Raw genomic sequence first — 26,330 nt, forward strand, 5'->3', positions numbered from 1 at the left:
TGCTGGCAAACTATTTCTCTGTAGGGCCAAATAGTAAATATTTTTGGCTTTTGGGGCTCTCCGGTCTCTGTTAAAAACTAAGGTAAGCTGTGATAGCAAAACAGCCACACATAATAGGTAAATGAATGGGTGTGGCTGTCTTCCAATAAAACATTATTTACAAAAAGGGATGGCTCTTCCTGTAGTTTGTCTAATCCTGCACTAAAGTGTATTTATTTGTAAGCAGTTCTTTCATACTCTGGTTGGTTCTGCTTTGAATGAGTTTGTTCTTACGTGAATCTTTGTATCTTATATCAGTTGGTACATCTGGTTCTGTCCTTTTTGCTTTAGCGATCCTCCCTCACTCTCATCTTCTGTACCCAATTTCTCTTAGCTTTTATTTTTTTAACAAATTGTAAAATATATTAATACATAACGTAAAACTTACCATTCTAACCATCTTTAAGTGTGTAAGTCAGCAGCATTAATTACTTTCCTTAATTTTTGTGTTAAGAACCCAGATGAATAAGCTTATTTGTAAAATAAAGGTGTATAGGTCCTGAGTAAGTAAAATTTATGATCTCACTTTAGTGTAGAGATGTAGAAGGACATCTATGTTTAGCAACTCCAAAACTGAGAATTAGAGTTGGGAGTGACTTTAAAGAACACCTAATTCTACCTCATTTACATATTTTATAAGCTACCCACAAATATTAAGTGACCTAACCAAGTTTATATACTATTAGGACTTGTTTTGTTTTCTCTTTTTTTCATCTTTTATCAGCAGATTAATAAATATTGAATTATTTTTTTAGGTTCAGGATTAGAAGAGACTTTACAAACCCATCTCCCTAGCTGCTGTTTTTTTCTCTTCTGTTATACTCCTTGTAGGTCCTTATTCATCTCTACTTGAATATTTATTTGAAGAGAGTTCCCTCTCTTAGAAGGCATCCCATTCCAATTTTAGAGCTGCCTGGTTTTTCCTTATATGTAGCTAAAGTCTACCTTTCATTAACTTTTACCTATATATTTTAATTATTCTGAGCAAGTCATCTATAGTGGTATCAAAGTAAGTGCAGTGACAGAATTCACTCTTCATTTTTCCAACTAGAATGATTTATTAAAGGACAAATAAATCCTGCTGCAGGAATGTATTATTGGAAAGACTAACAAAGTTGGACATTATGGACTTGATCTGCCCAAGTCCTGGTCTTCCTGTCTGAGACAGGCAGACTGCCTCTTGGGTTAAAGTTCTAAAGTTATACACATTGAGAAACTACTATCAGCTGATATGGACAGCCTGACCACTTCCTCACGTAAAACTGACTTTTGTGCTTTTTACTTTGGCTTGTTCTTGAATAAATTTCTTTAATAAAGTCTAATCAAAACAGCATCTCTTATATAATCTCATCCTTGCTTACAAGGCAGAACAATAATTTACTCATCTAACATCAATAATTCTCATACTAGCATTTTGATTAGAAATTCTTCAATAAGTAAGGAGCCTCATCTTTCATTATTAATGAACTGTAGGTATTCCTTCTAAAATGGAGTGCTAATGACTGAGCACAGTTGGTGTGGCAGAGCAGGAAGAGTCTGGGACTAGGAACAAAGAACCAGCTTTATAGGACGAATTCTGGTCCAGCCACTTGAGAGTTGTGTGCCATTGGACATGTTGCTTGATTTTGAGACTATTCATCTGTAAATTGGGAGTAATTAACCCACCTTAATTTCCCATAAGCTTTTAAGATAAGACAACAGAAAGTGTTCTTTTTTTTTTTTATAACAATAAAGCCTTAAAAGATGTAAGTTTTTTTTTTTTTCAGTTCCACCAATAATTAGCCTTGGGATAAAATCACCCCACTTGGATGAAAAGCAGAATTTGTCACTTTGTCAGACTTACATTTATTCTGATACGCTAATGGTGTTACAGGGTTAGCCACCGTCAATTCAACTTTCAGCCTGACAGGTTTAATCTGCTAATTTGCTGATGTTAATTTACATTTCCTATCAGTCAGAACACTCAAAATTGATAAATTGATTTAAAACCCTCAAATATCTTCTTAAGGATCATTATTCTTAAATGAAGATACAATGTAAGAAAATTAGCAAATACTTTTGTATTCTTAGCCTCATTTTTTTATACCAATTGAGAAAAAACAGTTTTTGATTGTCTCATAGGTTCACCATACCTTACTGTGTGTTTTAAGAGTTATGCAGGGTTGCAAAAAAAAAAAAACAAAAGAAAGAAAGAAAGAAATGGACATCACCCCAGCCTTAAATTAGGTTTATAGTTTGGAGAGGTCAGATGATAAGAAATAATATTTAACAAAATAAAACAGTACAGTTGGTTTTCAGTTTTTTCCCTCTGTTTGTTTTATAGTTCTTAGTAAAGATTTGTTTTTCATTTTCCTCCTTTCATTTGATAGAGTTTTGAATTTATGAGATTTTGAACTGCTAAAGGTAAGTTTGCAGTATTGCTACCAATTATAAGTTAGAAACTTTGTTGATTTCCTTTACCCATCAAGGCATAATTAAATGCTTCATCAGTATACTTCCTAATACTTTTTATTACATTTCTACCATGGTACATACCACATTGCTGTAGTCTTATCTCTCCTATTAATAGACTGCAGCCTGCCTTTATTCATTTTTGTCCCCAATGCTTGGCATATAATAACCTTCACAAGAAAAGTACAAAACATATCGATGCCAGCAAGTGAGTGCTAAAGAGTATAAAGAATCTGGTTGGGCAAAATCTTCTGTAACAATTGGAATGATCATTGATACCTTAAAGGTTTAGGGAGAGGAAGGTTATAAACAGAAGGCATGATAGGTAAAAAAATAAAATAAAGGTGAGATAGCAGGACTTACAGGTCAATGAGTCTAGTCAGTTACATTGGTGAATTATAAGGGATAAGTTGGAAATAGATAGTATAAAGCCAGTTTTTAGGGAACTGAATACCAGACTAAGGAGTGTGAAATTGGCCTTTGGTATGGAGAAACTAGTCAGTAGAGTAAGCGAAGACAGTGCCTCTTTTCATGGTGGAGAAGTTGGTCCTGAATTTAAACTTCATATATGTTTTTGGAGGGTACTGTCCTCATTTATCAGTTGATTTATATAAATCTCTCTCAACCCTAAAAATTAGGTATCTATAATAAAATAGCTTATAGATAGAAACAGATACCTTAATTCATACATCCTATGCGCTAGCTGTTTGTTGTTGTTTATAAACACCCAATGAATGCTTATTTTCATCCTTTTGGTCTGTTTACCAGAAATGCCCTTCTGTTGTTTCTCTTCCAGCTATTACCCATCATTCAAGTTTAGCTCAGATTTCACCTCTTCTAAAAGAGCTCTAGCTTTTTAGCCTACAGTGAAGTATTTTCCAATGACTGGATCCTATAGCTCCTTTCTTATAATTTCTTGTATGTACATGTCTTCTGTTTCTCCTTCTAGACTGTAAAAAATGCCTGACATGATGTGCATGTCATAGTTAACTACATGGGATTTTTTTTTTATTTAAAAAAAATATTTTTAGGCAGTTATTTTGTGAGTTTAGAGATGGTAAAAGGATCTTAAAGGCAGAAATTAGAAAGGCAATGAGAGAGTAAAAGTTGGGAAAGGATTAGAAAGATGTGAGACAAGGATTTTTCTTTGAATTGTCTTCTATATATATCCTGTTTTAGTTGCTGAATATCATAACCAATTTGTTTTTCCCTCCAGGGAGTCTAGAGGGCTCTCTTGGGTTTATCAATAATTGTTGATGATAAGATTTGAAAGCCTGCTGTAATCTATTTTTTGTCATAAAACTTAAATACTTCTCAAGGATTTCCTAATTACTATATAGTTACTGTAAGCTGTAGTTTTTAGCTTAAATTTTAATAGCAAAATACATTATTATTGTGAAGCACTGCCATAACGGCATACTAAATTTGGGGAGAGAAAAAGGGTGTTAAGGCATGAAATATCTTTGGAATAATTTCTACCTTTTTGAAAGTTTGGGGAAAGTTTTTTTTACCAGACTGTTTTGAAAATAACTTATTCTTAGATCAGGATCTGAGCTTTTAAATGTTGAGATAGGTAGTAATTTCTTTTTATCAGTTTTGACTATTTTGTGAACTTATTTTTCAGGGATGGCTTAAATTCTTTCTCTTATGGATAAAAATTAGTTTCTTGTTTAAAAGCAAGTAAATATTTATCTTCTTTGCTAGCTATGGCAATAACAAGGTCATTTTAATTTTTTTTGCACTATGTACCATAAGCTAAAGAAGTGTATATTTTATGTTATTTACATAGCTTTTAGGCAAAGCAAATACCATTTACTGGTGTGATAAATACATAGAAAGCTTATTCTGCAGTTTTTTAAAGTGATAAACTACTACCATCTGAAGTTTATCTGACAGATCATTTTCTGTAAATAATTGGTATGTTATTATCCACTGATTTTTTGACAGCTGGTTCAATTTTTCTTTAAATATTAGGTCATCAGTATTGTTGAACTCTGTTTAATGGTATTAGATTATGGTAAGACCTAGAAAACTTGTTTGTACCGTATAAAGTTAATAACAAGCTACTAAGTTAGAGAGTCAGTGTAGTGTAGTGGTAAATAGCTTGGATTCAGAGAAACAGGGTTTCAAATCCATCTTTGCCACTGCAACCTGGGGAAGTTTCTTAACCTCTCTGAGCCTCTGTTTCCTCATCTGTGAATTGGGTATAGAATTATTCCTTTTTTTCAACAAATATTATAATAAATTTGTTGACCTTCTGTGTATAAGAAATCATTCTATATTTGGGATAATATTGTAATAGTACCTCTGTCATAAAACCATTGGATTAAATTAGAATGGATGTAAAACACTTAGCACAGTATCTAAAATATGTGATCAATAAATTTTATCTATTATTAAAAAATTATCTAAAAGCAAAAATACTTTCAGGGAACAATTTTAGGATTTGTCATTAAATTTTTAAATGATAATCCTATGTGTTAGTTTTTGAAAAACATTGGTGTGACATTCATGTATTTTAAGGTTGACTTTAAAAACTAAAAGTTACTTTAATGGTTTTGAAAACATACAAATGATATGCCAATATTAATGTTTCTCTTTGAGAAATTTTATGTGTATGGGTACATGTACATGCTTTATGAACCAATTCTATATTGTCTTTTAAGATAGAAATATATGGATCACTGATAGTAGTTTGGGGAGCAATTATATTCAGAAATAATTAAATACATGTGGTCTTATTACAGGACGGAACTGTTATATAATCTTTGGGTAATCCAGGAAATATTTAGACATCTAGAAGGCTCTTTTCAACAGTATAAATACACAATTTTAAACAAACATATGCTTTTCTTTTTTTAACAAAGTAATATATATAATTTTTCCATGAAAGTTGCCATCATACCTATGACTAGTCCAGAATTGGACTATATTAAGTTCTAAAATTTTTTTTTTTTTTTTGAGACAGAGTCTCACTTTGTTGCCCAGGCTAGAGTGAGTGCCATGGTGTCAGCCTAGCTCACAGCAACCTCAAACTCCTGGGCTCAAGCAATCCTCCTGCCTCAGCCTCCCGAGTAGCTGGGACTATAGGCATGCACCACCATGCCCGGCTGATTTTTTCTATATATATTAGTTGGCCAATTAATTTGTTTCTATTTATAGTAGAGACAGGGTCTCGCTCTTGCTCAGGGTGGTTTCGAACTTCTGACCTTGAGCAATCCGCTCGCCTCGGCCTCCTAGAGTGCTAGGATTACAGGCATGAGCCACCGCGCCCGGCCAAGTTCTAAATTTAATTTAGGAAAATGCTTATTCTTTTTTTTGTCTCTTAAATTCTTGCTTTCTTGTAATACAAGGTCTTCTCCTGAATATTTTATAGACACACATATGTACATACATATACACATACATTATGTATGTATATATTTCTCTCTGTCATTTTAATAAATAGTATAGGTAGGTAGTGATAAGAAGGGGATTTGCCTTAGATTTGTAATCATTATAACATCACTGTAATATGAATGACAGTCATTGATGTTGAGAATAATGAAATATGTTATTTTCACTTACAGAGCCAAAAAAAAGATATTTGACAGATTTATAGTTTGTTTACTTGAAAGCTTTTCAATGAATAGGAAAAGATTCCTTTCTTTGTTTAAAAGTTTGGTTAATCATAGCATCTTATTGTTATACTGGTTTAGTTAAGATTTTAATGTATTTTTTATGGTAAAATTTTTATTTTAATGGTTTTTATGATTTGTGGAATTTGATCTGTAGTCTTCTCTTGGTCCCTCTATCCATGGTGGGATTGGTTTCAGGATCCCCACAGCTAAAGCTGCTTATATAAAATGGCATAGTATTTGCATATAAACTACACATAACCTCCTGTATACTTTAAATCATCTCTAGGTTACTTATAATACCTAATACAATATAAATGCTATATAAATATAATATCTTTTTTTGGTATTATTTGTATTATTATATTTTATTTTTTATTTTTTTTCCCCTGAATATTTTGATCTGCTGTTGGTTGAATCTGAGGATGCAAAGAGCTGACTGGTATATATAAACCTAGATCATTTTAGAAATAATAACTACAGTTACCATCAGCTCACTGCTTATTCTCTGCCAGGCAGTGTTCTAAAGATATTGAATGTTTTGAGTCATCTGATCCTCACAACAACCCTGTGAGGTAGGCACTATTATCCCATTTCTCAAATGAGGAAACCAGATCACAGAAAGGTTAATTAATTTACCCAAGGTTACATAGCTAGTATTACAGCCAGGATTTCAAGAACCTGTGCATTTGATTTTAACTACTGTCCAATAGTTAGTTGTTGTCTCTCTTAGATTTTATAATCAGGTTAACTATTTGAATAATACATAAATATCGTTGCTATGTTAAAACAAAAACAACCAAACAAAGTGTTGACTCTTACCTGAACATATGATGGGCTCTGTAATCAGTTTTGGATGATTGTACTGGGTTGTCTAGGAAGGTGTCACCATAACAGATGACTGTGCATTAGCACAACTTGAGTTGGTTGCCAGGATTTCAAAACCTGCTATTAAAATCTATGTATTAATGAATTGATTTTTAGTTGTTTTTCAGTGTGATTTGTAGTGGTACTGATATGATTTTGGTAAATCAGCATTTATTATGACTAGGCTTGATGAGTAGATCAGCTCAGCTATAGTCTAGTTCCATGAATATTTAATAATGAACTTTGTTAAAATCCATTAGAATGTTCACAAGGATTAATTTTGTATTCTTTCTACTCTTTTAGTAAAATAAAACAGGGTCTGTTACCTAGCTTGGAAGATTTGCTCTTCTATACAATTGCAGAAGGACAAGAGAAGATACCTGTTCATAAATTTATTACAGTAAGTTTTTATATTTTTCTATCTTAACTTTAAAAAATCATAATACTAAATCAATTACAGTATTATTGAAATGTAGTCTTGAAAGGTCATCTGGCATGTAGATTCTAACTGATACTGTTTCTTTTACTATGTTTTCAAATTTTTATCATGCTCATTTCAAGGTAATCAGTGAAAGAAAAAGAAAGAAACATTGAGAAACTTATCCAGAAAGTGGGTAATAGTGACACTAAAATGCCATATACATGTTCTTGGGTAGAAGTTATTATATACAAGAATAAAAACTAGTAGTTGGAATAAGCATATACATTATTTGTACTGTATATTTACAAACTCTTATTTTTTTAAAAACAGGCACTCAAATCTACAGGATTGCGAACGTCTGATCCCAGGTTGAAAGAGTGTATGGATATGTTAAGATTAACGCTTCAAACAACATCAGATGGTGTCATGCTAGACAAAGATCTTTTTAAAAAGTAAAAATTTCTGCCAAACCTTTAATGGTGATTTGCTATGCTATATGGTGATTTTGCTTTTAAAACAAAATTGCATCTTTGAAGGCCAGTGCTTTCTATGTAACTGAAAAAAGGGATTTAAAAGCATCATTTGTTTGAAGAACTTGCTGCACATTAATGTTTTATAATACGCTGGGCTAAGAGTATACTTTCTTTAAATCTGTTCTAAGGAAATTTAGCATCCAATTTACAGTACCTGGAGATTGCATTCAGTTTGAGCAGAGCATACCCTTTTTCCTGTCATTGCTTATATTGATCTCTAATTTATCTGCATGTCTTGCAGGCTTTCTCAGCATAGTCTCTAGTTCTTTTCCACAAGGTGATTTAGATGACATCATAACATGAGAGGGCTTTAGACATCTCTATGTTCCTTAGATTTATATATCTGATTGTCTGCTTCTCTCCTCTCCTCAGACATAGGCTATTGCTTATTTTCATTTCCCTCAAAACAGTTAAATAAAGACAACTTTAGAGATTAAAGCCTTGTTTTGGTTGAATGAGAATATTTTTTTTATATTCCTATATTTGCATATCTGTTTATTTATCTTCATTAATGTGTTCCTGTTAGTTTGATTACATAAAGATTTAATGGACAACATGTTTGTAATGAATCTCAAAGAGTCAAATAGTATTTTAAACTAACTAAAATTTAAATGGAAACTAGTATAAAACTGTAAACTACTATAAGACATTGGCTATTTCCAGACCATAGGCCTAGGTTGAGGTGGATCCAAAGAATTTCTGCATCTACTTTGAAAGTTTATTTGTATGTATGCATTTATTTTATTTTTTGTGGGGGTTGGATGATATGTTCTAGATATCTCCTGGGAATGTCCTGGAGTATCAAGTCATTTAGGTTATAAGCATTTAACTGAGATTCTCTGAAGTTTCCTGGCATGCTGTGAACCACTGCTGACAGTTTTGGATTCTTATCTTTTCACCAGGATGAGCTTGGTTTTGTTAACTCAGCTGACAGAAATTTAGGTATTAGGTCCATGTTGCAATTTTGAGTCTCCAGAACCTGCTTTTTTGTGGTGGGAAAAAAATCATTTCTAGACTTATTTGTGCCTTTGCAGTAAGACTATTTTACTATTAGTGTTCATGAACTATCTGTGCAAAGTATTCTGATTATGGTGCTTTCTGGAGGAGTTATTTTGGCTAATCTCTGAAAGAGGTTGCCAGGGATATGGTAGATCTGTGGATAATCAGGAGGGGAACTGCTTTGGAATTTTAAGTGGAAGCAATATTTTACACATTTTTAATACTTTTAAAAATGTTTGTGCTTTATAAACATGTTATGTTTAAGTACAAAATTGAAAGCAATTTAAATACTCTGATTATGAAGCCAGGGAACCACAATCATAAAATTTTCTACCTACAGTTACATCAAGAGATAGTAATTACTATTGAGTTAAACACTAATCTGAGTTTTAAAAGATCTATGATTGTAATACAGGCAGTTTCCAATTTGACAAATGCTTAATGGTCTATATGAGCAGATAGTGGAAAAGTACAAGTGTATAGGCATAATTATTTCTCTTTTTATCTGTAAAATGAGGTGATTCACAACCTCCAACTATTAACCTTTTCAGACTGGAAAGGTGATTGCTGCAGAGATGTTCGTTCTTTATTTTCAGATATAGAAAGTTATATAGTTAGTGTTGCCAGAAATAAACTGTCTCACCTCCATACTGCTGGGAGGAGATATTAAGGCATGGAATTCATTTTCCTAGAGAAATAATTTATAAAGGTGGGTAGGTTTAGTTGAAGCAATGTGTTGATACTTTACCCAAAATACATTATGTTTAGCCTTTGTTGGTAATCTGAGAAAGAACTATTATGTATGACTTTTTTTTTTAATATGGAAAAATGAGTTCTAAGCATATCTGTTTGAAAGTTGGAGACTGCCTGTACCTGTCTAGATAGTTGTTTTTAATGCTAGTAAACCTTAAAACTAACAGAAGTAAAAAAAATTTTGTTGAAAACTAATCCTTTATTCATTAATTTTTTACCTTATAGGTATTGGAACTATTTTTATGTGTGGTCATAATTTTTAGTCTTTTTTATTTTGGAAAAAAGTGAACAGTCATCTTTGCATTGTTTGATTTTTCTAAAAAATTTCATATTATGTTTTATTAATGAAAAATTATATATGAGAAATATGTGCATTACCATTTTTAGTCATAAACACTTAAGAAGGAAATAAAATGATTATTCTCAGCTTACAGATAAGAAAACTGAAAAAGCTCAGAGAAAGATATAACTTGCTGTAAAGCATAAGTACCTCCTTCTCAAAGTTCATTTTATATGACTTTTAATTTTCTAGTTAAACTCATGAGAACTCTATTAAAATAACTCCCAAGAAAAACCTTACCATTTGGAATACTCATCAGTATGCAGTTAGGCACTCTTCTGAGAGGTAAAATTACCTTTGTCAGCTGTGTTAATTCACCAGGGAAGGCTCTTGCCACAGCTTTACCAGCACCTGCTAGGGTAAAAAACCTTAGAGTTTCATTGACTGCACAATTTTGTTAATTATAAATCCTTTTAAAAGTGCTGATTCATTTTAAATAGTTAGTAGTAGGTTAATAATTTAAATTTGTTTGGCAGTTCTTATATTTTCTCATTTATAACTTCTTGAAAAATGAGGAAGTAGATTTGATTTGATATAGATATAAATACTGATTTAAGATCAGGAATTCTGTTTTTTTCCTCTGAGAAAAGTGTTCTTAGATATATATCTTTTACAACTCCGATAATTGCAAGTTGGATTTTTAAAAGCTATTTGAAACATTTTAAATAATAAATATTAAAGTAATGGTAATATATTTTAGATTAACATTGAAATTATCAGAAAACTATCAAAGTTTATTGAAGTAAATATTTACTTTAGCTCTGGGATGTTAATTAATACTACAATTATAGGTTAATGGAAATTAGGACTGTAATTTTTTAATGTTATAAAGGGAGATCCTTATCACTGAAATAATAGCTATTTCTATTAGGATTTTATTTTAAACCTAATTTAAAATTAGGTTCATTGTTATGTGCAAATTTATATTGAATAAGTGAATATATATCATTCTGAATTTTTAGTTAAAATGTGAAACCTGCACTTTAATTTGATGTTTCATCTAGAGCAACTTGAATTAAAATACTGAGATTTAAAATCTTCTCATTTATCACAGACTAAATAAGAAAGTAGAATATCTACTTTTTTGTTTCTCCATTTATGATTGGTATAAGTTATTCAACCTCTTAGAGTCTCATTTTCTTATCTGTAAAGTGGGGAAATCTTTCTCAAAGTGCTCATGTTTTGAGGATTAAACTGGATGACTAGTACTTGAATCTTAGTAGTTACTTTTTTTAAAACACCAATTTTTTTTCTTTCCCAAAGAAGCTGCCAATATAATATCACATCACTTACTTGTGAGGATCCAGTTACATCAGTAACTTCCTGCAGTAATGGTTTGACTTTAATACTTCAGCTATCAACATTTGTTTTTTTGTCTGTTAAGGGCTAACCCTTAAGACTTATTGTAATTGCTGTCATGGCTTGACACCCATGTTTAGCAATTCTTCCTTTATCAATTAAATACTCTGTTACTGAGTTACTGAGACTATCTTAAGAAGCTTTAGAGTATATGGTTGACTATAATCTATTTATAAAACTCTTCTTTAAGGTTACATGAATATTGATTTTCTGTCTTACATCCTATCTATCTATCTATCTATCTATCTATCTATCTATCTATCTATCTATCTATCTATGGACTCTGTTGCCTAGGCTAGAGTGCAGTCATGTCATCACAGCTCACTGCAACCTTAAACTCCTGGGCTCAAGTGCTCCTACTGGCTCAGCCTCCCAAGTAGCTGGAACTACAGGCGCACACCACCACACCTTGCTAATTTTTAAATGTTTTGTAGAGATGGGGTCTTGCTATTGTCCAGGCTAGTCTTGAAATCATGGCCTTGAGTCATCCTTCTGCCTTGGCCTCCCAAAATACTGGGATTACAGGTGTGAGCTACCATGCCTGGCTTAAATTCTGTTTAGAACAAAGCAGAATATTGGTTCAAATCATTAGATTTTATGCCATCCACTTGGTGTACCAAGTCTTTTAAAATAGTTAACACTGAAATGTTTTTATTCCACATTTATTCCATTATATAAGAAATGGATATTACATATTTTACATTAAATAAAATAACATAACTTAACATTTTATTGACTCAAATAATATAAAATTAACTTATTTATGAACTTTTTAAAAGTTATACATTATTTTTACAAGCATTTTAACAAACATTTCATTTAATAGATAAATTAGTCTTACTAAATGAAGTTTATTTTATCTCAGTTTTTAAACTTAGAAATGCATATTTTTCAAAATATAATTTAGGAAAAATACATTAACATGGAAGATGTTCAGTTCTTCTGTGAAATATTAAGTAGTAATTCTATAGGAACTAAGGTATAGTTCTGAGGTTACATAATCAAAAAAAAAAAATGTACAGGGTATCAGCTATGACGTGTTGAAGTCTGATTTTTGTTAACCAGATGTCATGTTTACCAACTCTGGATAGAGTAAGAAACTTTTTTCATATGGTATTAATACTTAAACCTGGTGGAATACTTTGTCATTTTAATCTTTGATGCAATTTTTAGGCACACCTAATGTTTTTCTGAAACACTTTCAACAGCTTGGGAGCAACTACATAAAGACTGCTGGAAGGAAAGAAAATAATGTAGAAGTATAATTTATAGAATCTAATTTTATAAAATGTTAAGTTTCTCTCTTGATTAAATATTGGGTTAATGTTCTCTTAATTAGTACTGTTATTACCAAGCACTAATATTTGAAAGGCACCCAATCTATAAATTTTTTTCTCTCACATTTCACAGATGTGTTCAAAGCAACATTGTTTTGTTGACACAAGCCTTTAGAAGAAAGTTTGTCATTCCTGACTTTATGTCTTTTACCTCACACATCGATGAGTTATATGAAAGTGCTAAAAAGCAGTCTGGAGGAAAGGTAACACTTTTGATGTGCATATTTTCCTAGCCCAATCACTTAATAAAGTTAGCTCTATTTGAGGTCCAGAGAGTAAAATTGTGCAGTTTTCTTGTATTTGGCTAAGGGAAACACTTTAGCTTTGCTTAAACAATTTAAGTTAAATGAAGCCACTGGATTTAGTGCTTTTAAAATATTTTAAATACTTAACTTTCATTGTTATTCTGGCTAAAAAGAAATCTAAGTTTAAGAATTTTTTTTCAAAATTTGATTTTCAAATGATTGGCATGGCTTTTAAATTTTTAATCAATTTAAAAAACCTTATTGAGAATTTCTGCAGGTTTGATATCCTTGAACATAAAATGAAATGTTTCTAGTTTTAAAAATCTTCTAAATAAAACCAGGAGCTACTTTATTTAATCTCCATATGGAAAATTATTTTCTTCTGTTTTAACTTTGGGTAGCTTTAGTATAATATATTAATACTTGACCCTTTAACAACGCAGGAGTTAGGGATGCTGAGCCCCTACACTCTAGCCCCTTCTAGAGTGCACTCTCACAGTTCAAACCTGCGTTGTTCGAAGGTCAGTTGTATAACCTCTTGATTATTTTGTGTTAAATACTTATTTCTTATTTCCTAATTTTTTAGGTAGTGAAACCCTACCAGTGCCCATAACCCTGATTAAAGAAGTTTTTTACTTTTTTTTTTGTTAAAAAAAAGTCAAGTCCAAGTTCTTCCTTTATACTCTGCTTTTTTAGGAAGAAAGAATGCAGTGGCAAACAGAGAGAGTAATAGAGACTGAGAAAAGTCACTTTAGATGTCAACATAATCTGTCGTGTCCTTAATTTTCATGAACATTGTTATAAAAGATAGCCACTGAGTGTTTTAAAATAACTGATGTCATTGGTAGAAGCTAAATTGAGACGAGAATTTTTTTTGGTAGAAGAAAATATGTTATTTGCTTATATTAAATCTGTTAATTTCTTTCTAATATTTTGGATAGGTTGCAGATTATATTCCTCAGCTGGCCAAATTCAGTCCTGATTTGTGGGGTGTGTCTGTTTGTACAGTAGATGGACAGAGGTAAGCTTATTTCAAATCCATGAAAACCAACTTTGAGCTTTAAATTTTGCATAATAGTGAGCATGATGTAGAAAAGGCCATCTTTTATAATGAAAATTAGTCTTAATGTGATGTAGTTTCAATAAGGTAAATAAATTGCCTTAGATTTTAATGTAATTTTTAACTCAACTGAAGTGGTAACCTTATACTAACTTTCATGAGACATTTCATCTATCTTACAGGTGTAGTCTTGTTGAATATTATTCAAGAACCTGTGTTACAAATTGGTTTAGGAAAAGCAGACTTTTCAGAACATGACATTATTCTCTAATGAACTGACCACTGATAAAATTAGTCCCCATTTCTCACCTTAACATTGGTAACCCATCTTGTCCTTATCTTTGTTCCTCATATTCCTGATATGATTAGCATAAGAGCATGAGAATTAAGACAGTGCAGCATAACATCCTATTATCCATCAGTCATTTGCAAAATGACAAGTCAATTGCAAAACATGTAGGATTTCATGAAATCTGTGGAAGCAACATTTGGGAAAGGCTCACATTGCAGACACAGCCACTGACAAGTGAGGAACTTGCAGAATTATAAAAAGGATAGTGATGTGAGGGTACTTTAAAGATAATGATTTGATTTAAAAATCAAAGAATTAAGAGACGTTCTTGAAAAATGGTAAAGTTCTGGAATAATTTTTCAAGAATGTTCCTTTTTATTGTGCTGGGAGTCAGACATAAAGATTTATCATCATGTTGTAATTGGGTTTTGTCAGAAAAATTATGCCAAAGAGAAAAATCAGTATTCTTTTTTTCACTCATTTAAAGACTTAGCTCAGAGATGTATTCTTTTTGTTTTTTTTTATTAAAGTAATTATTTCTTTTTTTATTAAAATATAACTTGATAAAATAAGATGTACAACTTATAAGTAAATTTAACAGCTTGAGGAATTTATATCACATGTAATTTTACCTAAATTTTGTTAACTACAGGTCATTTAACCTAATAATTTTAGGTTTTACTTTTTAGGATAATGTTACAAGTAAAGCTTTTCTCCTCCCTTTTGTGAAAATTTTATCTCTTAAGTGCCTTTATTCTAAGTGTTTTATTTTTTTACTAATTATCCTCAAGTATTTACTGTAAAAAAAGTATGGTTTAGCCCATTCATTTTAAGATAAGGAATCTGAGGGCCAGAGTTGACATGATACTGGCAAAGATGAAACAAGGTCTCTTCTAGTACATTTTTCTTTCCATTATTACAGGCCTTTATCCTCATTTGGGCCTGTAAAATGTACTAAACACTTCCTATGCATTGAATTAAATGGTGGGTTTTATGAAGGGGACACAAAGAAATGAAGAGACATGGTAGTTTTATCCCATGGAGCAAATTCCAGTAGGGAGTGATATTCCTATTTTTGCATTTTGAAGAAATAGTTTATCAAATAATGGAAATCTTTAAATTTGGAGGAAATTATCATGTGATGCTTGCATATGGTTTTTCTTAAACATTCTCTGTATCTTTTGATTTTTTTATCTAGAGAATTCTGAAAGTTGACTTCACAACTAGAACATATGTATTTTTAAATCCAGTGGCTTTTTATCATATTTTAGAATGATTGTCAAGTTATAGTCTGAACTAGAAATTATGCATACATTTGATAGGAAAAATATGTGTTTTGCTACACACACACACACACACACACGTATTGATATTCTATAACATACTTAGAAGTGAGATGGCCATGCATTCCTGTTTGACTTCTGATATCTCTGTTAACCTCTGTGTGAGGTAGTCATTAATAGTGCCCACTTTCACTATGAATGAGTTTCACTATGAATAAGTTTCACTATGAGTGAATGAGGGCCTGTGATGTGTTGGCATTGTTGAGGGCACCTGAGATACACCAGTGAGTGAAACAGCCCTTGTGAAGCTTACATTATAGTTGGGTTGGCCAGAATGTTTTCATTCCTAAATCTACTCTCTACTGCATGTGTCTCTCAGTTTGGTAATGTAAAGCTTTCTTTTTGTTCTATTGTTTATCTATATGATGAGGGTGACTGCCTACTGGAACTTAATGGCAGCTCTGTCAGATTTTTAAAACTGGATGTTTTTCTTTTAATGGGGTTGGAATTGTGAGTGGATGCGGTTTACAAGATGAGGCACTTAAAGACAACAGGGTCTCAGAGAATAGTATTGAATCTAAACTGAGCTCTGTTTAACTCTTAAACTAACCATTGTTTAGCCATGGCTTAAAGCTGTGAGTAAAAAAAGATAATTTTTTTTTTTTTTTTTTTTTGAGATAGGATCTTACTCTGTCGCCCAGGCTGGAGTGCAGTGGCATCATTGTAGCCCACTGCAGCTTTGAACTTCTGGGCTCAAGTGATCCTCCCATTTTAGCCGAGTAGCTGGAACTACAGGCATGTTGCCACTATGGTTAATTTTTCTACTTTTTGTAGAGACCGGGTTTTGCTGTATTGCTCAGACTGTTCTTGAACTTCCTGGGTTCAAGCAGGCCTTCCATCTCAGCCTCCCAAAGTGCTAGGATTATAGGCATGAGTCACCGTTCTTGGCCTGAATAATTTCTGAAAGGGTTAGTTCTTATTATATGATTGAATACAGATGAGTATAAGGGGAGGCAAACTCTTATTCTCTTACCTCAGAGGACAGTTTCCACATTACTTATTATCTAATTTAGAACCATAATTCTATTATCGGAGTACTTTTACACTTTAGCCTTTTTTTGCAGTATTTCTCTTAAAACAAATATATAGTCAGCCCTTTGTGGTTTCCACATCCATGGATTCAACCAACTGCAGATTGAAAATATTAGAGAAAAATAAGATGGATGATTGCATCTGTAGTGAACATAAACTTTTTTCCTTGTCACTAGTCCCTAAACCATACAGTACAATAACTATTTATATAGCATTTACATTGTGTTAGCATTATAAATAATCTAGAGATGATTTAAAGTATACAGGAGGACAAATTTGTATATATACAAATACTATACTGTTTTATGTAAGGGACTTGAGGATCAGTGGATTTTGGTATTATGGGGTTCCTGGAACCAATCCCCCACAGATACCAAAGGATAACTTACTTTTCTACTTATTCTTAGAAGTAAACTTTTATGGTTGAATTATAGGAAATTTTTTTATAAATTGAAATTAATAATTTAAAAAGAAAAACTCCAATTGTACAGTTATGTTTTTTCCCAGTTGATGTTAATTGGTTTTTAAATCTACTTTTAAATAGGCATTCTATTGGAGATACCAAAGTTCCCTTTTGTCTTCAGTCCTGTGTAAAACCTTTGAAATATGCCATTGCTGTTAATGATCTTGGAACTGAATATGTACATCGGTATGTTGGAAAAGAGCCAAGTGGATTAAGATTCAACAAACTATTTTTAAATGAAGATGGTAAGAATTACATACAAATTGGTTAGAAAAAGAAATATCACATGTTCTTATGTAAATCTAAGTAGTAAAAATTTTTTTTTGAAAAAATTGTGTTTATGTATTTATTTGTCATGGGATTTCTGTGAAATTCATAGAGATAGTTTAATCAGCTACTTTTTAAAATGGTTATTTTAGGCATCTCATACCCCTGGGGAGTGGTCTAGGGAGAAGATAGGGACAGAGAGTAAGAATTTCTTTTTATAACCACCTATAGGGGAACATGTTATAGCAAAATTTCAAAATGTCGGGGCTTTGCTTAAAAATAACTCAGTGGAGGCAGATGGGAATGCTGAGTGTGATTACTATACGTTGGTTATAATTGCAGCTAAATGATGGGTACATGAGTGTTCATATGCTATTATTTCTACTTTTGTATATAGTATTTGAAAACTTCAATAATAAAAAGTTTTTGGTGGCTGTGGCTGATATTAGTGAGTGGGGATTTTTTGTTTTTGTTTCTGAATGTTTTTGCTTTTTTCCTTCATAACATTTAGTATTTGAAAAGAAACACCTTGTGTTAAATAGCTGGATAACTAACAAGACTTGTAACTTTTATAAGAATTCAAAAGTAAAGGGGAAGACAAAGATAGTACTTTGATCTTATAGAAATTTTTAAATCTAAACACTATCTAGCTGAATGCAAACTAGGAAGATCTTTTTCATATTTATAATTGCAAGGGTAGATTTATAGTGAAATTATACACTTTATGTCTGTGTGTATCTAGAATTACAAAATTTAAAAAATAAATTTATTAATGTGCTTTATAAGTTTGTGATGATTTATTAATATGAATGTAGTGAATAGATAAAGAAATTGTAGTAGTTTCTAATAGCAGTAGTTTTAAAATGTTTACAGTGTAAAAGTTTTGGTCCTATGACAGGACTTTGCTGATATTTTGTGTCATCATCAATGAGCAAACAGGTTACTTTATGGACATGTCAGTTTTGGAAACCACCATGTCCCAGGGAAGTCTTTTTCTGTCTTATAGTATTAATAATTAGGTTAAACAAGAAATTACTTATATAGCCATCTTTGTTAGTATTGTTAACATCTCTGGATTGTATGGGCTTGGTTCTTCCAGTAACTTATCTAGCTAATACTACAGTATACGGAAAACAATGACTTATCTCTGTTATATGGTTGGAGAAGACAAACTTAAGCCTCACATACTATAAGTTATATTATAAGTATGTAATTGACAGGTGCCAAAATGTTTGTGCTGGTTATATGTGTAGAAGATTTGAGAAAGAAGAGGGGTTGAGTTAATTTACATGAGGAAGACAGGACTTAATTGATAGGGTGAAATTTGGATGGTTGGGAAGATGTGAGGGCACTGCAGAATTAAATCATATTTAGAATATATTGTAAACATGTGTAATTTGGGATAATTAGGTTTCTTTAACTGTAATTTTTATATGGCACTGTGAAATTCCAATATAATGCTTCTAATATAAATATCCAAATTAAACTGGACATCCTTTTTAATTCTTTAGTAATTCTTTAATTCTTTAGTTTTAGTTCTTTAGTATATGTGTTAGCAAACTTTGCCTTAGCCTCAACTATGAACCAAATCTTTGTAAGGTTCATGTACTTAGCCATTTGAAAAACTACTTCTAATATATTATGAAAGAACTCTGTTTTTTTACCTTGGGGAGAATAAGTACTTGTTAAAATTGATCAGTTTTGTGCATTCTGGTTAAAAATATGTTCATAAATTTCAGATGTAGCCCATGTTCATTTTGTCAGTATAACAAGCTCTAATATATGCCATTACTTCAAATGATAGCCTTTATTAAATTAGTGTTATATTATTTCTGCTATTCATAAATATTTTTCAGTTAATAATTCTAAATTGAACCCTTCAACTCTGTCTTATGGCAGAGCAGGAAACAAATAGATTTCACAGTCATAGGTCTTAAACTAAGGTGTTATACTGCAGTTTAAGCTGGTGTTATATTTTCTCTGATGGATTTCTAAATGTTCAGAGGTCTGGCTTTTGAGCCAAAGGCAGAGTGAGCAGGTGACTACATCTGAAAACTGCGCTGTCATGCCGTGAAATGAATTTAGTGTTCTTTAAGAAATCCTGAATATAATTTATGTAGCACCTGCAGAGTATTTATCATTTAGAAAATATTTAGTGCCCGTGTTTATGTGGTACCATTTGGAATATGTATATTAGCTGCCTCCTAGGACCTAGGGTCTAAGCCTGATAATGAAAAACTCTGAAATGACAGATATATGAACATCCATACAAATATAAGTATAAAGTAATTTAGCACACTCTGATTTCTATATTCTGCTTTCTATCTATATTTTTATTCAGGTGGATAATATTTGGAAAATTTTGCTTCTTGGCTCTCTCTTGCCATGTAGTATTCTTGGAGCAAGTGCTCTCATTTTGTGTGGTCTTAGAGAAAGCAAACTTCTCTTGGTATAATTTAGAATAGGCAAATCTTGATTGTAATAATCAGATGTAACACCAAGATTTTATTTTAACTTTCGGAACTAGGCATTATCATGAGTAACCCCAAATGTGCAATTGTTTCTTTTTATTTATTTTTAATTTATAAATAAAAATTATATATAGTTATGGTGTACAAATGATGTTTTGAAATACATATGCATTGTGGAATGGCTAATCAAGCTGATTATTAATAACGTATTATCTTACATACTTAATGTTTATTTATAGTGAGAAGACTTAAAATCTACTTTTTTGGCAGTTTTCAAGTATACTTGTTATTAACTATAGTCAGCATGTTGTAAAATAAACTTATTCCTCCTATTAAATGAAATTCCATATCCTTTGATCAACATCCCTCCAATTCCTCCTTTCCCCTACCCCTGGTAAATATCAGGTAGATAAATTAGGATAAATAGCTTGTAAACAGATGTTTTCTATTTCCCAAGAGTTTTGTATTTGGTGTTTGTGTCATGCAGAGAATGAGAATATAATCAGTTGAGAATTGAAATTTTGTTGATTGTAAGAATTAGAAGAAGTAAGATTTTGGATAAACTTAAAATTTTTTAAGTAACTTTTAAAATTATATGAGAAATACATTCTTATTGTCAGGAAATATAGAAAGCATGGAGAATACAATTTAAAATCCCCTATAAGCTTATTATTCTGTGTAAATCATTTGTTTGTGTTTTGTTCTGAGTGTGTTTATATTGAAGCACAAGAATAAAACACTTTTAAAAAAGCAAAATGTGTTTATGCTAGATCCGTTTTTTCCAAGGTTGTTTTTAATGTTAATATTATTCGAGTGCCTAAGTGTTTGCCAGGTACTTTCTAAGTATTTCATGTGTTTTAATTCAGTCATTACAACTCGCTGAGATGTAGATGCTGTTATTGTCTGCATTATAGTTAGGAAAATTTAGACATAGTGAAGTTTATTATGGCAATACATAATGGCAGAGTTTTAGATTTGCTCTTATAATACTATTTGTTGTCTTTCTGTGCATGAGTCCGTGTTTCACTATATGATTATTAGAGCAGCATTCTACAGGTAAATTACTGGTTTGATATGTAGTTGACTCAAATGCCCTCCCCCCCCCAAAAAAAGAACTATATCAATGACTTACATTAATTTCAAAAAGTTCATGTTTGTGAGAAGTAACTATGCATTGAAGAAAATGCTAGTAGGTATTTGAAATAATACTATTGCTTTTATATTTTACAGATAAACCACATAATCCTATGGTAAATGCTGGAGCAATTGTTGTGACTTCATTAATAAAGGTAAAATGTTGACATTTCCTTTTCACCTAGTAAACTTTTTGTAATTAAGGCATATAAAGATGAATCTGGATTGTTTATGTAGAACTATGAAAAGTTTTCTCTTGGTGTTAAAAAAAAATCTTATGGTATAGGGTTAGGATTTTTATTTCAAAATAAATGATGTAGTCATTTCAAGGCCAAATTAAAAACAGATGACTCATTGTAAATTCCAATAGTTAATTACTAATGACTTGAAGAAGTCTGCTGAACAATAGGCATAGAGGTTTTTCTTTTTAAAGTTTTGATATTTATTCTTTCTCTTCCTTTTGGCTCTACTAGAATGAACAGATATAAACAGAATTAAAAGCATTTTACTGTATGTTTGTTATCAGCATATGTAGGAACAAATGTTCTAGTACTTTGTGTTTAAGACAAAGTACATTTACTTTTCAGTATTCTCAAGTCTTTTATATTCTCATGAGCTGGAACCACAATTTTTATTTGAATTTGTTTCATCTGTTTTACTTAAATCATGCCATAATTAAAATAATTAAAGCTTATTCCAATTATTAAGTTATATTATCTTTCTTATTCTTTTTAAAGTTTATGGTATGTTGTTGATTTTTTTGTTTATTTGTTTTAGTGTTTGCTTTGCCTTAATAATTGGAAGCTGTGATGTTGTGAAATAAGTATTTGAAATTGGTGCTGTTGTGTGATAGATTTTTATATCTATTACACAATTTCAGGTTCTTCTGGTTTTTAATTTAGATTTTTAATTTCTAATTATAAATTTCATTTATATTAAAATAAATTTCATTTGTGTTTAGAACATTTGTATACTTTCCTCAGTAAATCTGTGCCTATCTAATCCAAGTTAGATTCAAGCCTAACTACATGGCTTTGTAGATGCCTTACTATGGATGGGGTACCCTGGTTACACAAAGGATGCTCAAGTATAAATTATACCCTTGGTCCAATTGACAAAAATTAATCTAATTTGTATACTAGAAATTCTCAACTTCCATGAGTTTTATATCTTCATGAGAAAAAGCTTTTAAAATACAAGATTACTGTCTTAAGTATATATATGTTTCATTGTTATTGTAGGACAAATGCTTTGTAGGCATTGACCTACTTAATTCTTACAACTTCAATGAAGTAGATATGATAGCTAAGTATTTTTTTAATGTAACTAATTTTAATAGGCTATGGAAATTTTCATTTTCCCCATTATAAAATAGTTAATTGTGGATATTTAACATAAGAGAAAGTTGTCAGTTTGAGGTGAAAGAAACTGTTTATTATAGAAAATGATAAGGCAATTATGTGTGCAGCACAGTCCTACCTTTTGGTAGCTTACGTTGTGCTATGGATTATGCACAAGTAAATGGGCCTTTATAATGAAATTCAACAAATATGATCAGAGAAAAGTCATTTTAATAACTGTTCATATTTGGACAAGTAACTTTAAATTAGAAGAAAAGTTATTATAATACAATGTATGTGTTAATGCTTGAGAAAAACATTAGAATGGTTCTGAACTGTTTTTGGATCTTCCCAGATAAATGTTCACATGCCATAATTTTGCATAAACTTTAGGGTGTTTATAGACTCTTTGAAGCTGATCCATGGATCCCAGTTCAAGAATTCTGAAACTGGAGAAAGATTTACATGATGTACCAATAACATTCTCAAAAAAGGGCATATATATATGAAAATGATCAATAGAAGACTTCTTAACTGTATACAGTTAAGAATCTTTTGTTTAATGATTCATGGCCTTCACAGACACACTGAAATGCTGCATGTGGGAATTGCATGTTTAGTCATGTCACATCATCATATCACTATTTTCACTTAACCATGTTCAGTCATGAACCATAAACTGTACATTGAGCCACATTAGTATGAACAATTAGAAACCAGAATTGAAACACACATATAACATAAGTTAGGTTCAGTGTTCAGTAGTATACAAATTTAACCGAGTCATCTTGTACTTAGAAATTTGATGAGTGATTTTAAATTTATAAAAAATTTAAATTTACTGGCAAAGTTGGAAGTGAGGATTTGGGGTATATTTCAGATTTACGGTCACTTTCTTTGAGTTTTTGTTTTGTTTTGAGAATGTATTTCAGAAGTGCTATTTTTTTTTAATGAAGTTCATACAAGTCTTGGAGGAAGAAGCCTGATACAACCCTGTGTAAAACTGACTGCCCTAGAATATAATACTTAGAATCTTGTTAAGAAAATTCAGAATTCATAGAAGTATCCATTTGTGATCCCTACAAATTGTATGATCACATAATGACTTGAAGTTGAGGCACTAAAACCACAGCCAAAAGGGCCTTCATGGTCAAGCTCTCTTACTTTATATAGCTGAGGAAACTGAGCCTGGATAGGTTGTAATAGCAGTAGAATTGGGCTTGAGCTAAATCTCCTGATACTCTGCTGTTCATTATATTTCATTCTGCCATATTTAATGTAGGTGTTTGCCATTTCTCTTGGTGACATCTTTGACTTTAGCATAGTTACATTGCCCCAATGCAGAAATACTGTTTTCTTAATTATAACTTGTACAAAAGATATCAATTCATTGGCTTAAAAGATAAATCTATTTTTTAGTGAGTATATGTAGTCATTTTTTGGACATAAGTGCCTATATGTAAGGAAATAGACCCTTTTCCGCAGATCTTGCATTTGAATACCCAAAGCATGGATATTTTACCATGGTTACTAGATTTGACTTCTGCTTTTTAGCTCTTCTTTTACTTGATGACCTTAAGACTGTTTGTGATTTTTTTTTTTCTGTCAAAATTCAGGAATTTTTCATGATGCCATTAAAACAATTCTTCTCATGTTACTTCCCTGCACCCCCAAATTAAGTAGAGTCTTTAGTAAGACTCTTAATTTCATAATTTTGTAGTATTGATATTTTTTCCTTGTAGGATTGGTGGTGATCCTCAGGAAATGGGGGAAGAGGCAGAGCAAATATTCAAAAGGATTAGCAGATTGTGGAAAAAAGGAGGATTTGGACAGAAGGAACCTGTCGCATAAATTCTTAACTACTAAGCTTATAGGAAAACTCCAATATTTAAAATTTTAAACAAAGCTTTATAGGTAAATACCTTTTTAAAAACAAATGTCATTTTATACTTAAAATGCACATAATTAAAAAAAACCTGTAAGGGTACTGTACTTCCTCTCTTTTTCTCTGTGGTGGTTACTAATTTTAAAGGAATACTTTTTGTTTCAGTGTGTTTTACTTGATGATGATAATGTCTGATTGTTTGATTTAAAGGAAAGAATGAAAGAATAAAAATAAATTTGAAAGGAGCAGCTATTTTTATATGAAATAGCAATATCCTTATGTAATTTTTTTTCTTTTCAATGGTAAAACTTTCACCTAGTTTTACTTTAAAAGTTAAGGTCTGGTGATAACTTGATGGTTAGGGTGGGAAAATAAGGGCAACATACTGAAAAATTATTGCCACACTTACGCTTTTTTGTTTTAAAAATAGTTAAGTTACACTGTCATCTATGTTTATGTCTCTTTATTCTAGTTGTAGTTTCCAGTTTTTGTCATTTAAGGAAGCTTGGATTTTTTTTAATCAGAGGTATTTTTGAATTTAAAAACTTGAGGTTTTCTTTCTCTTTAAATGATTTAATCATGATCTATGAAAATCAAGATAAGTTCAGTTAATGTATAAATGTTGAATTTGGTCATGTTAGCAATAACTTTTTAGATTTGCTTATAAACCACATTTTTTAAGGCAGCTTGTGATTCTGGGGAATAATGAATGATGCCTTGGACTTGATAACATTCAAAAGATGGAATTTTTTACTTTATGTTTATATCAATTGATACGTTTGAGTTTTTTTTTAATGAAAGGTAGATTGTTTATTGCCAACTGAAAAATGTTTTGTTACTTTATTTTTAGGGTTAATCTATGAAAATACTAGACCTAGAACAACCTTATTTTTACCCATAATATCTATTTTTAATTTTCCTAATACTATTAGCTTTAAAGCATTTTCTGTCATAAGAATAAACTAAGAATATTTTGTAAAATCATTTTTAGTTACCTATTTTTGCCTCTTTCCTCTGTGATCTCTAGTTTTTAATTGCCTTGCACCTCCATACTTTATGAATGGAATCAAGTGAGTTACTTATAGAATAACTCTGATTAATGCATTGTCTTTAAATGAGCCATTTGTATATTAATTTTATTGGCAGATGTCCTTGTTAACAGTGATGTTTTCACCTGTTTTATCATGAGTCAATTCATGAATATGTTGTAAAAACAGTATTAAAAACGCTGCAATATAGTAACATTAATTCTTTTATTAGTATTAAAACTCAGTGCCTCTTTATCAAATTTTTAGTCATAAAGTCTTCTTCAAAGAAATGTAAATTCTATAACTTGATAGGCATATTTATAGAAAAATTTGTATATTTTTTTTAATATTAGGATCTGATTATCCTTTTCAAACAACCCACCTGGTTTGCTTTTTAAAGTCACTTGGGCCAGGTGTGATGGCTTGCACCTGTTATCCTAGCATTTTCAGGATGCTGAGGTGGGAGGATCTCTTTAGCCCAGGAGTTTGAGACCAGCCTGGGCAGTGTAGTGAGACCCTGTCTCTACAAAACATTAAAAAATAAATTAGCTAGGCATGGTGGTCCCTGTAGTCCTAGCTACTCAGGAGACTGAGGCAGAAGGATTGCTAGAGCCCAGGAGTTTGAAGTTGCAGTGAGCTATGATTACACCCCTATACTCTGGCCTGGGTTACAGAGTGAGATCCTGTCTCTAATTTTAAAAAAACCTCTTTGGTAAATGGATTCAAAATTATGCTAAATATATTTTTCTAAATTTAGTTTCTTTAAAAAAAAGTTCCTACTGTATTTACTATAAATTTTTCAAAATTAACATAATATCTAATAATACTTGTATGCTGGGATAAATGTATTCCTGGGTACATGATTCTTTCTAAGGGATAAAGGGGCATTGATGTTTTAAGATAGTCAATTTCCAATCTGTTTCTATATGTGCTTTTCTTAAAATTAATCTGCCTCTGGTATAGGTGTCTTTCCCATTTTCCAAAGAAAGGCATACTTCTCGTGTGTTTCAAAGTTTATTATATTTCTACTTATTTTTATTTTTTTTAACATAAA

The 26,330-nt window shown here is 31.2% G+C and overlaps 1 protein-coding gene across 6 annotated transcripts in view; it reads left to right on the plus strand.

Annotated features, from left to right (window-relative positions):
- The window catches only part of GLS (glutaminase), an 82,086-nt gene that overhangs the window by 7,135 nt on the left and 48,621 nt on the right, over positions 1-26,330 (plus strand). For 3 of the 6 annotated variants that reach the window (XM_012776914.3, XM_076005762.1, XM_012776915.2), the window contains exons 2-7: positions 7,278-7,374; positions 7,726-7,847; positions 12,790-12,919; positions 13,903-13,982; positions 17,233-17,396; positions 21,120-21,178. In XM_012776914.3, coding sequence (XP_012632368.1) covers positions 7,278-7,374; positions 7,726-7,847; positions 12,790-12,919; positions 13,903-13,982; positions 17,233-17,396; positions 21,120-21,178 — 652 coding nt within the window. The other 3 variants (XM_076005760.1, XM_012776921.3, XM_076005761.1) reach the window with 2 other exon arrangements.

Source organism: Microcebus murinus, chromosome 8, assembly GCF_040939455.1.
Source record: "Microcebus murinus isolate Inina chromosome 8, M.murinus_Inina_mat1.0, whole genome shotgun sequence".
NCBI lineage: Eukaryota > Metazoa > Chordata > Mammalia > Primates > Cheirogaleidae > Microcebus > Microcebus murinus.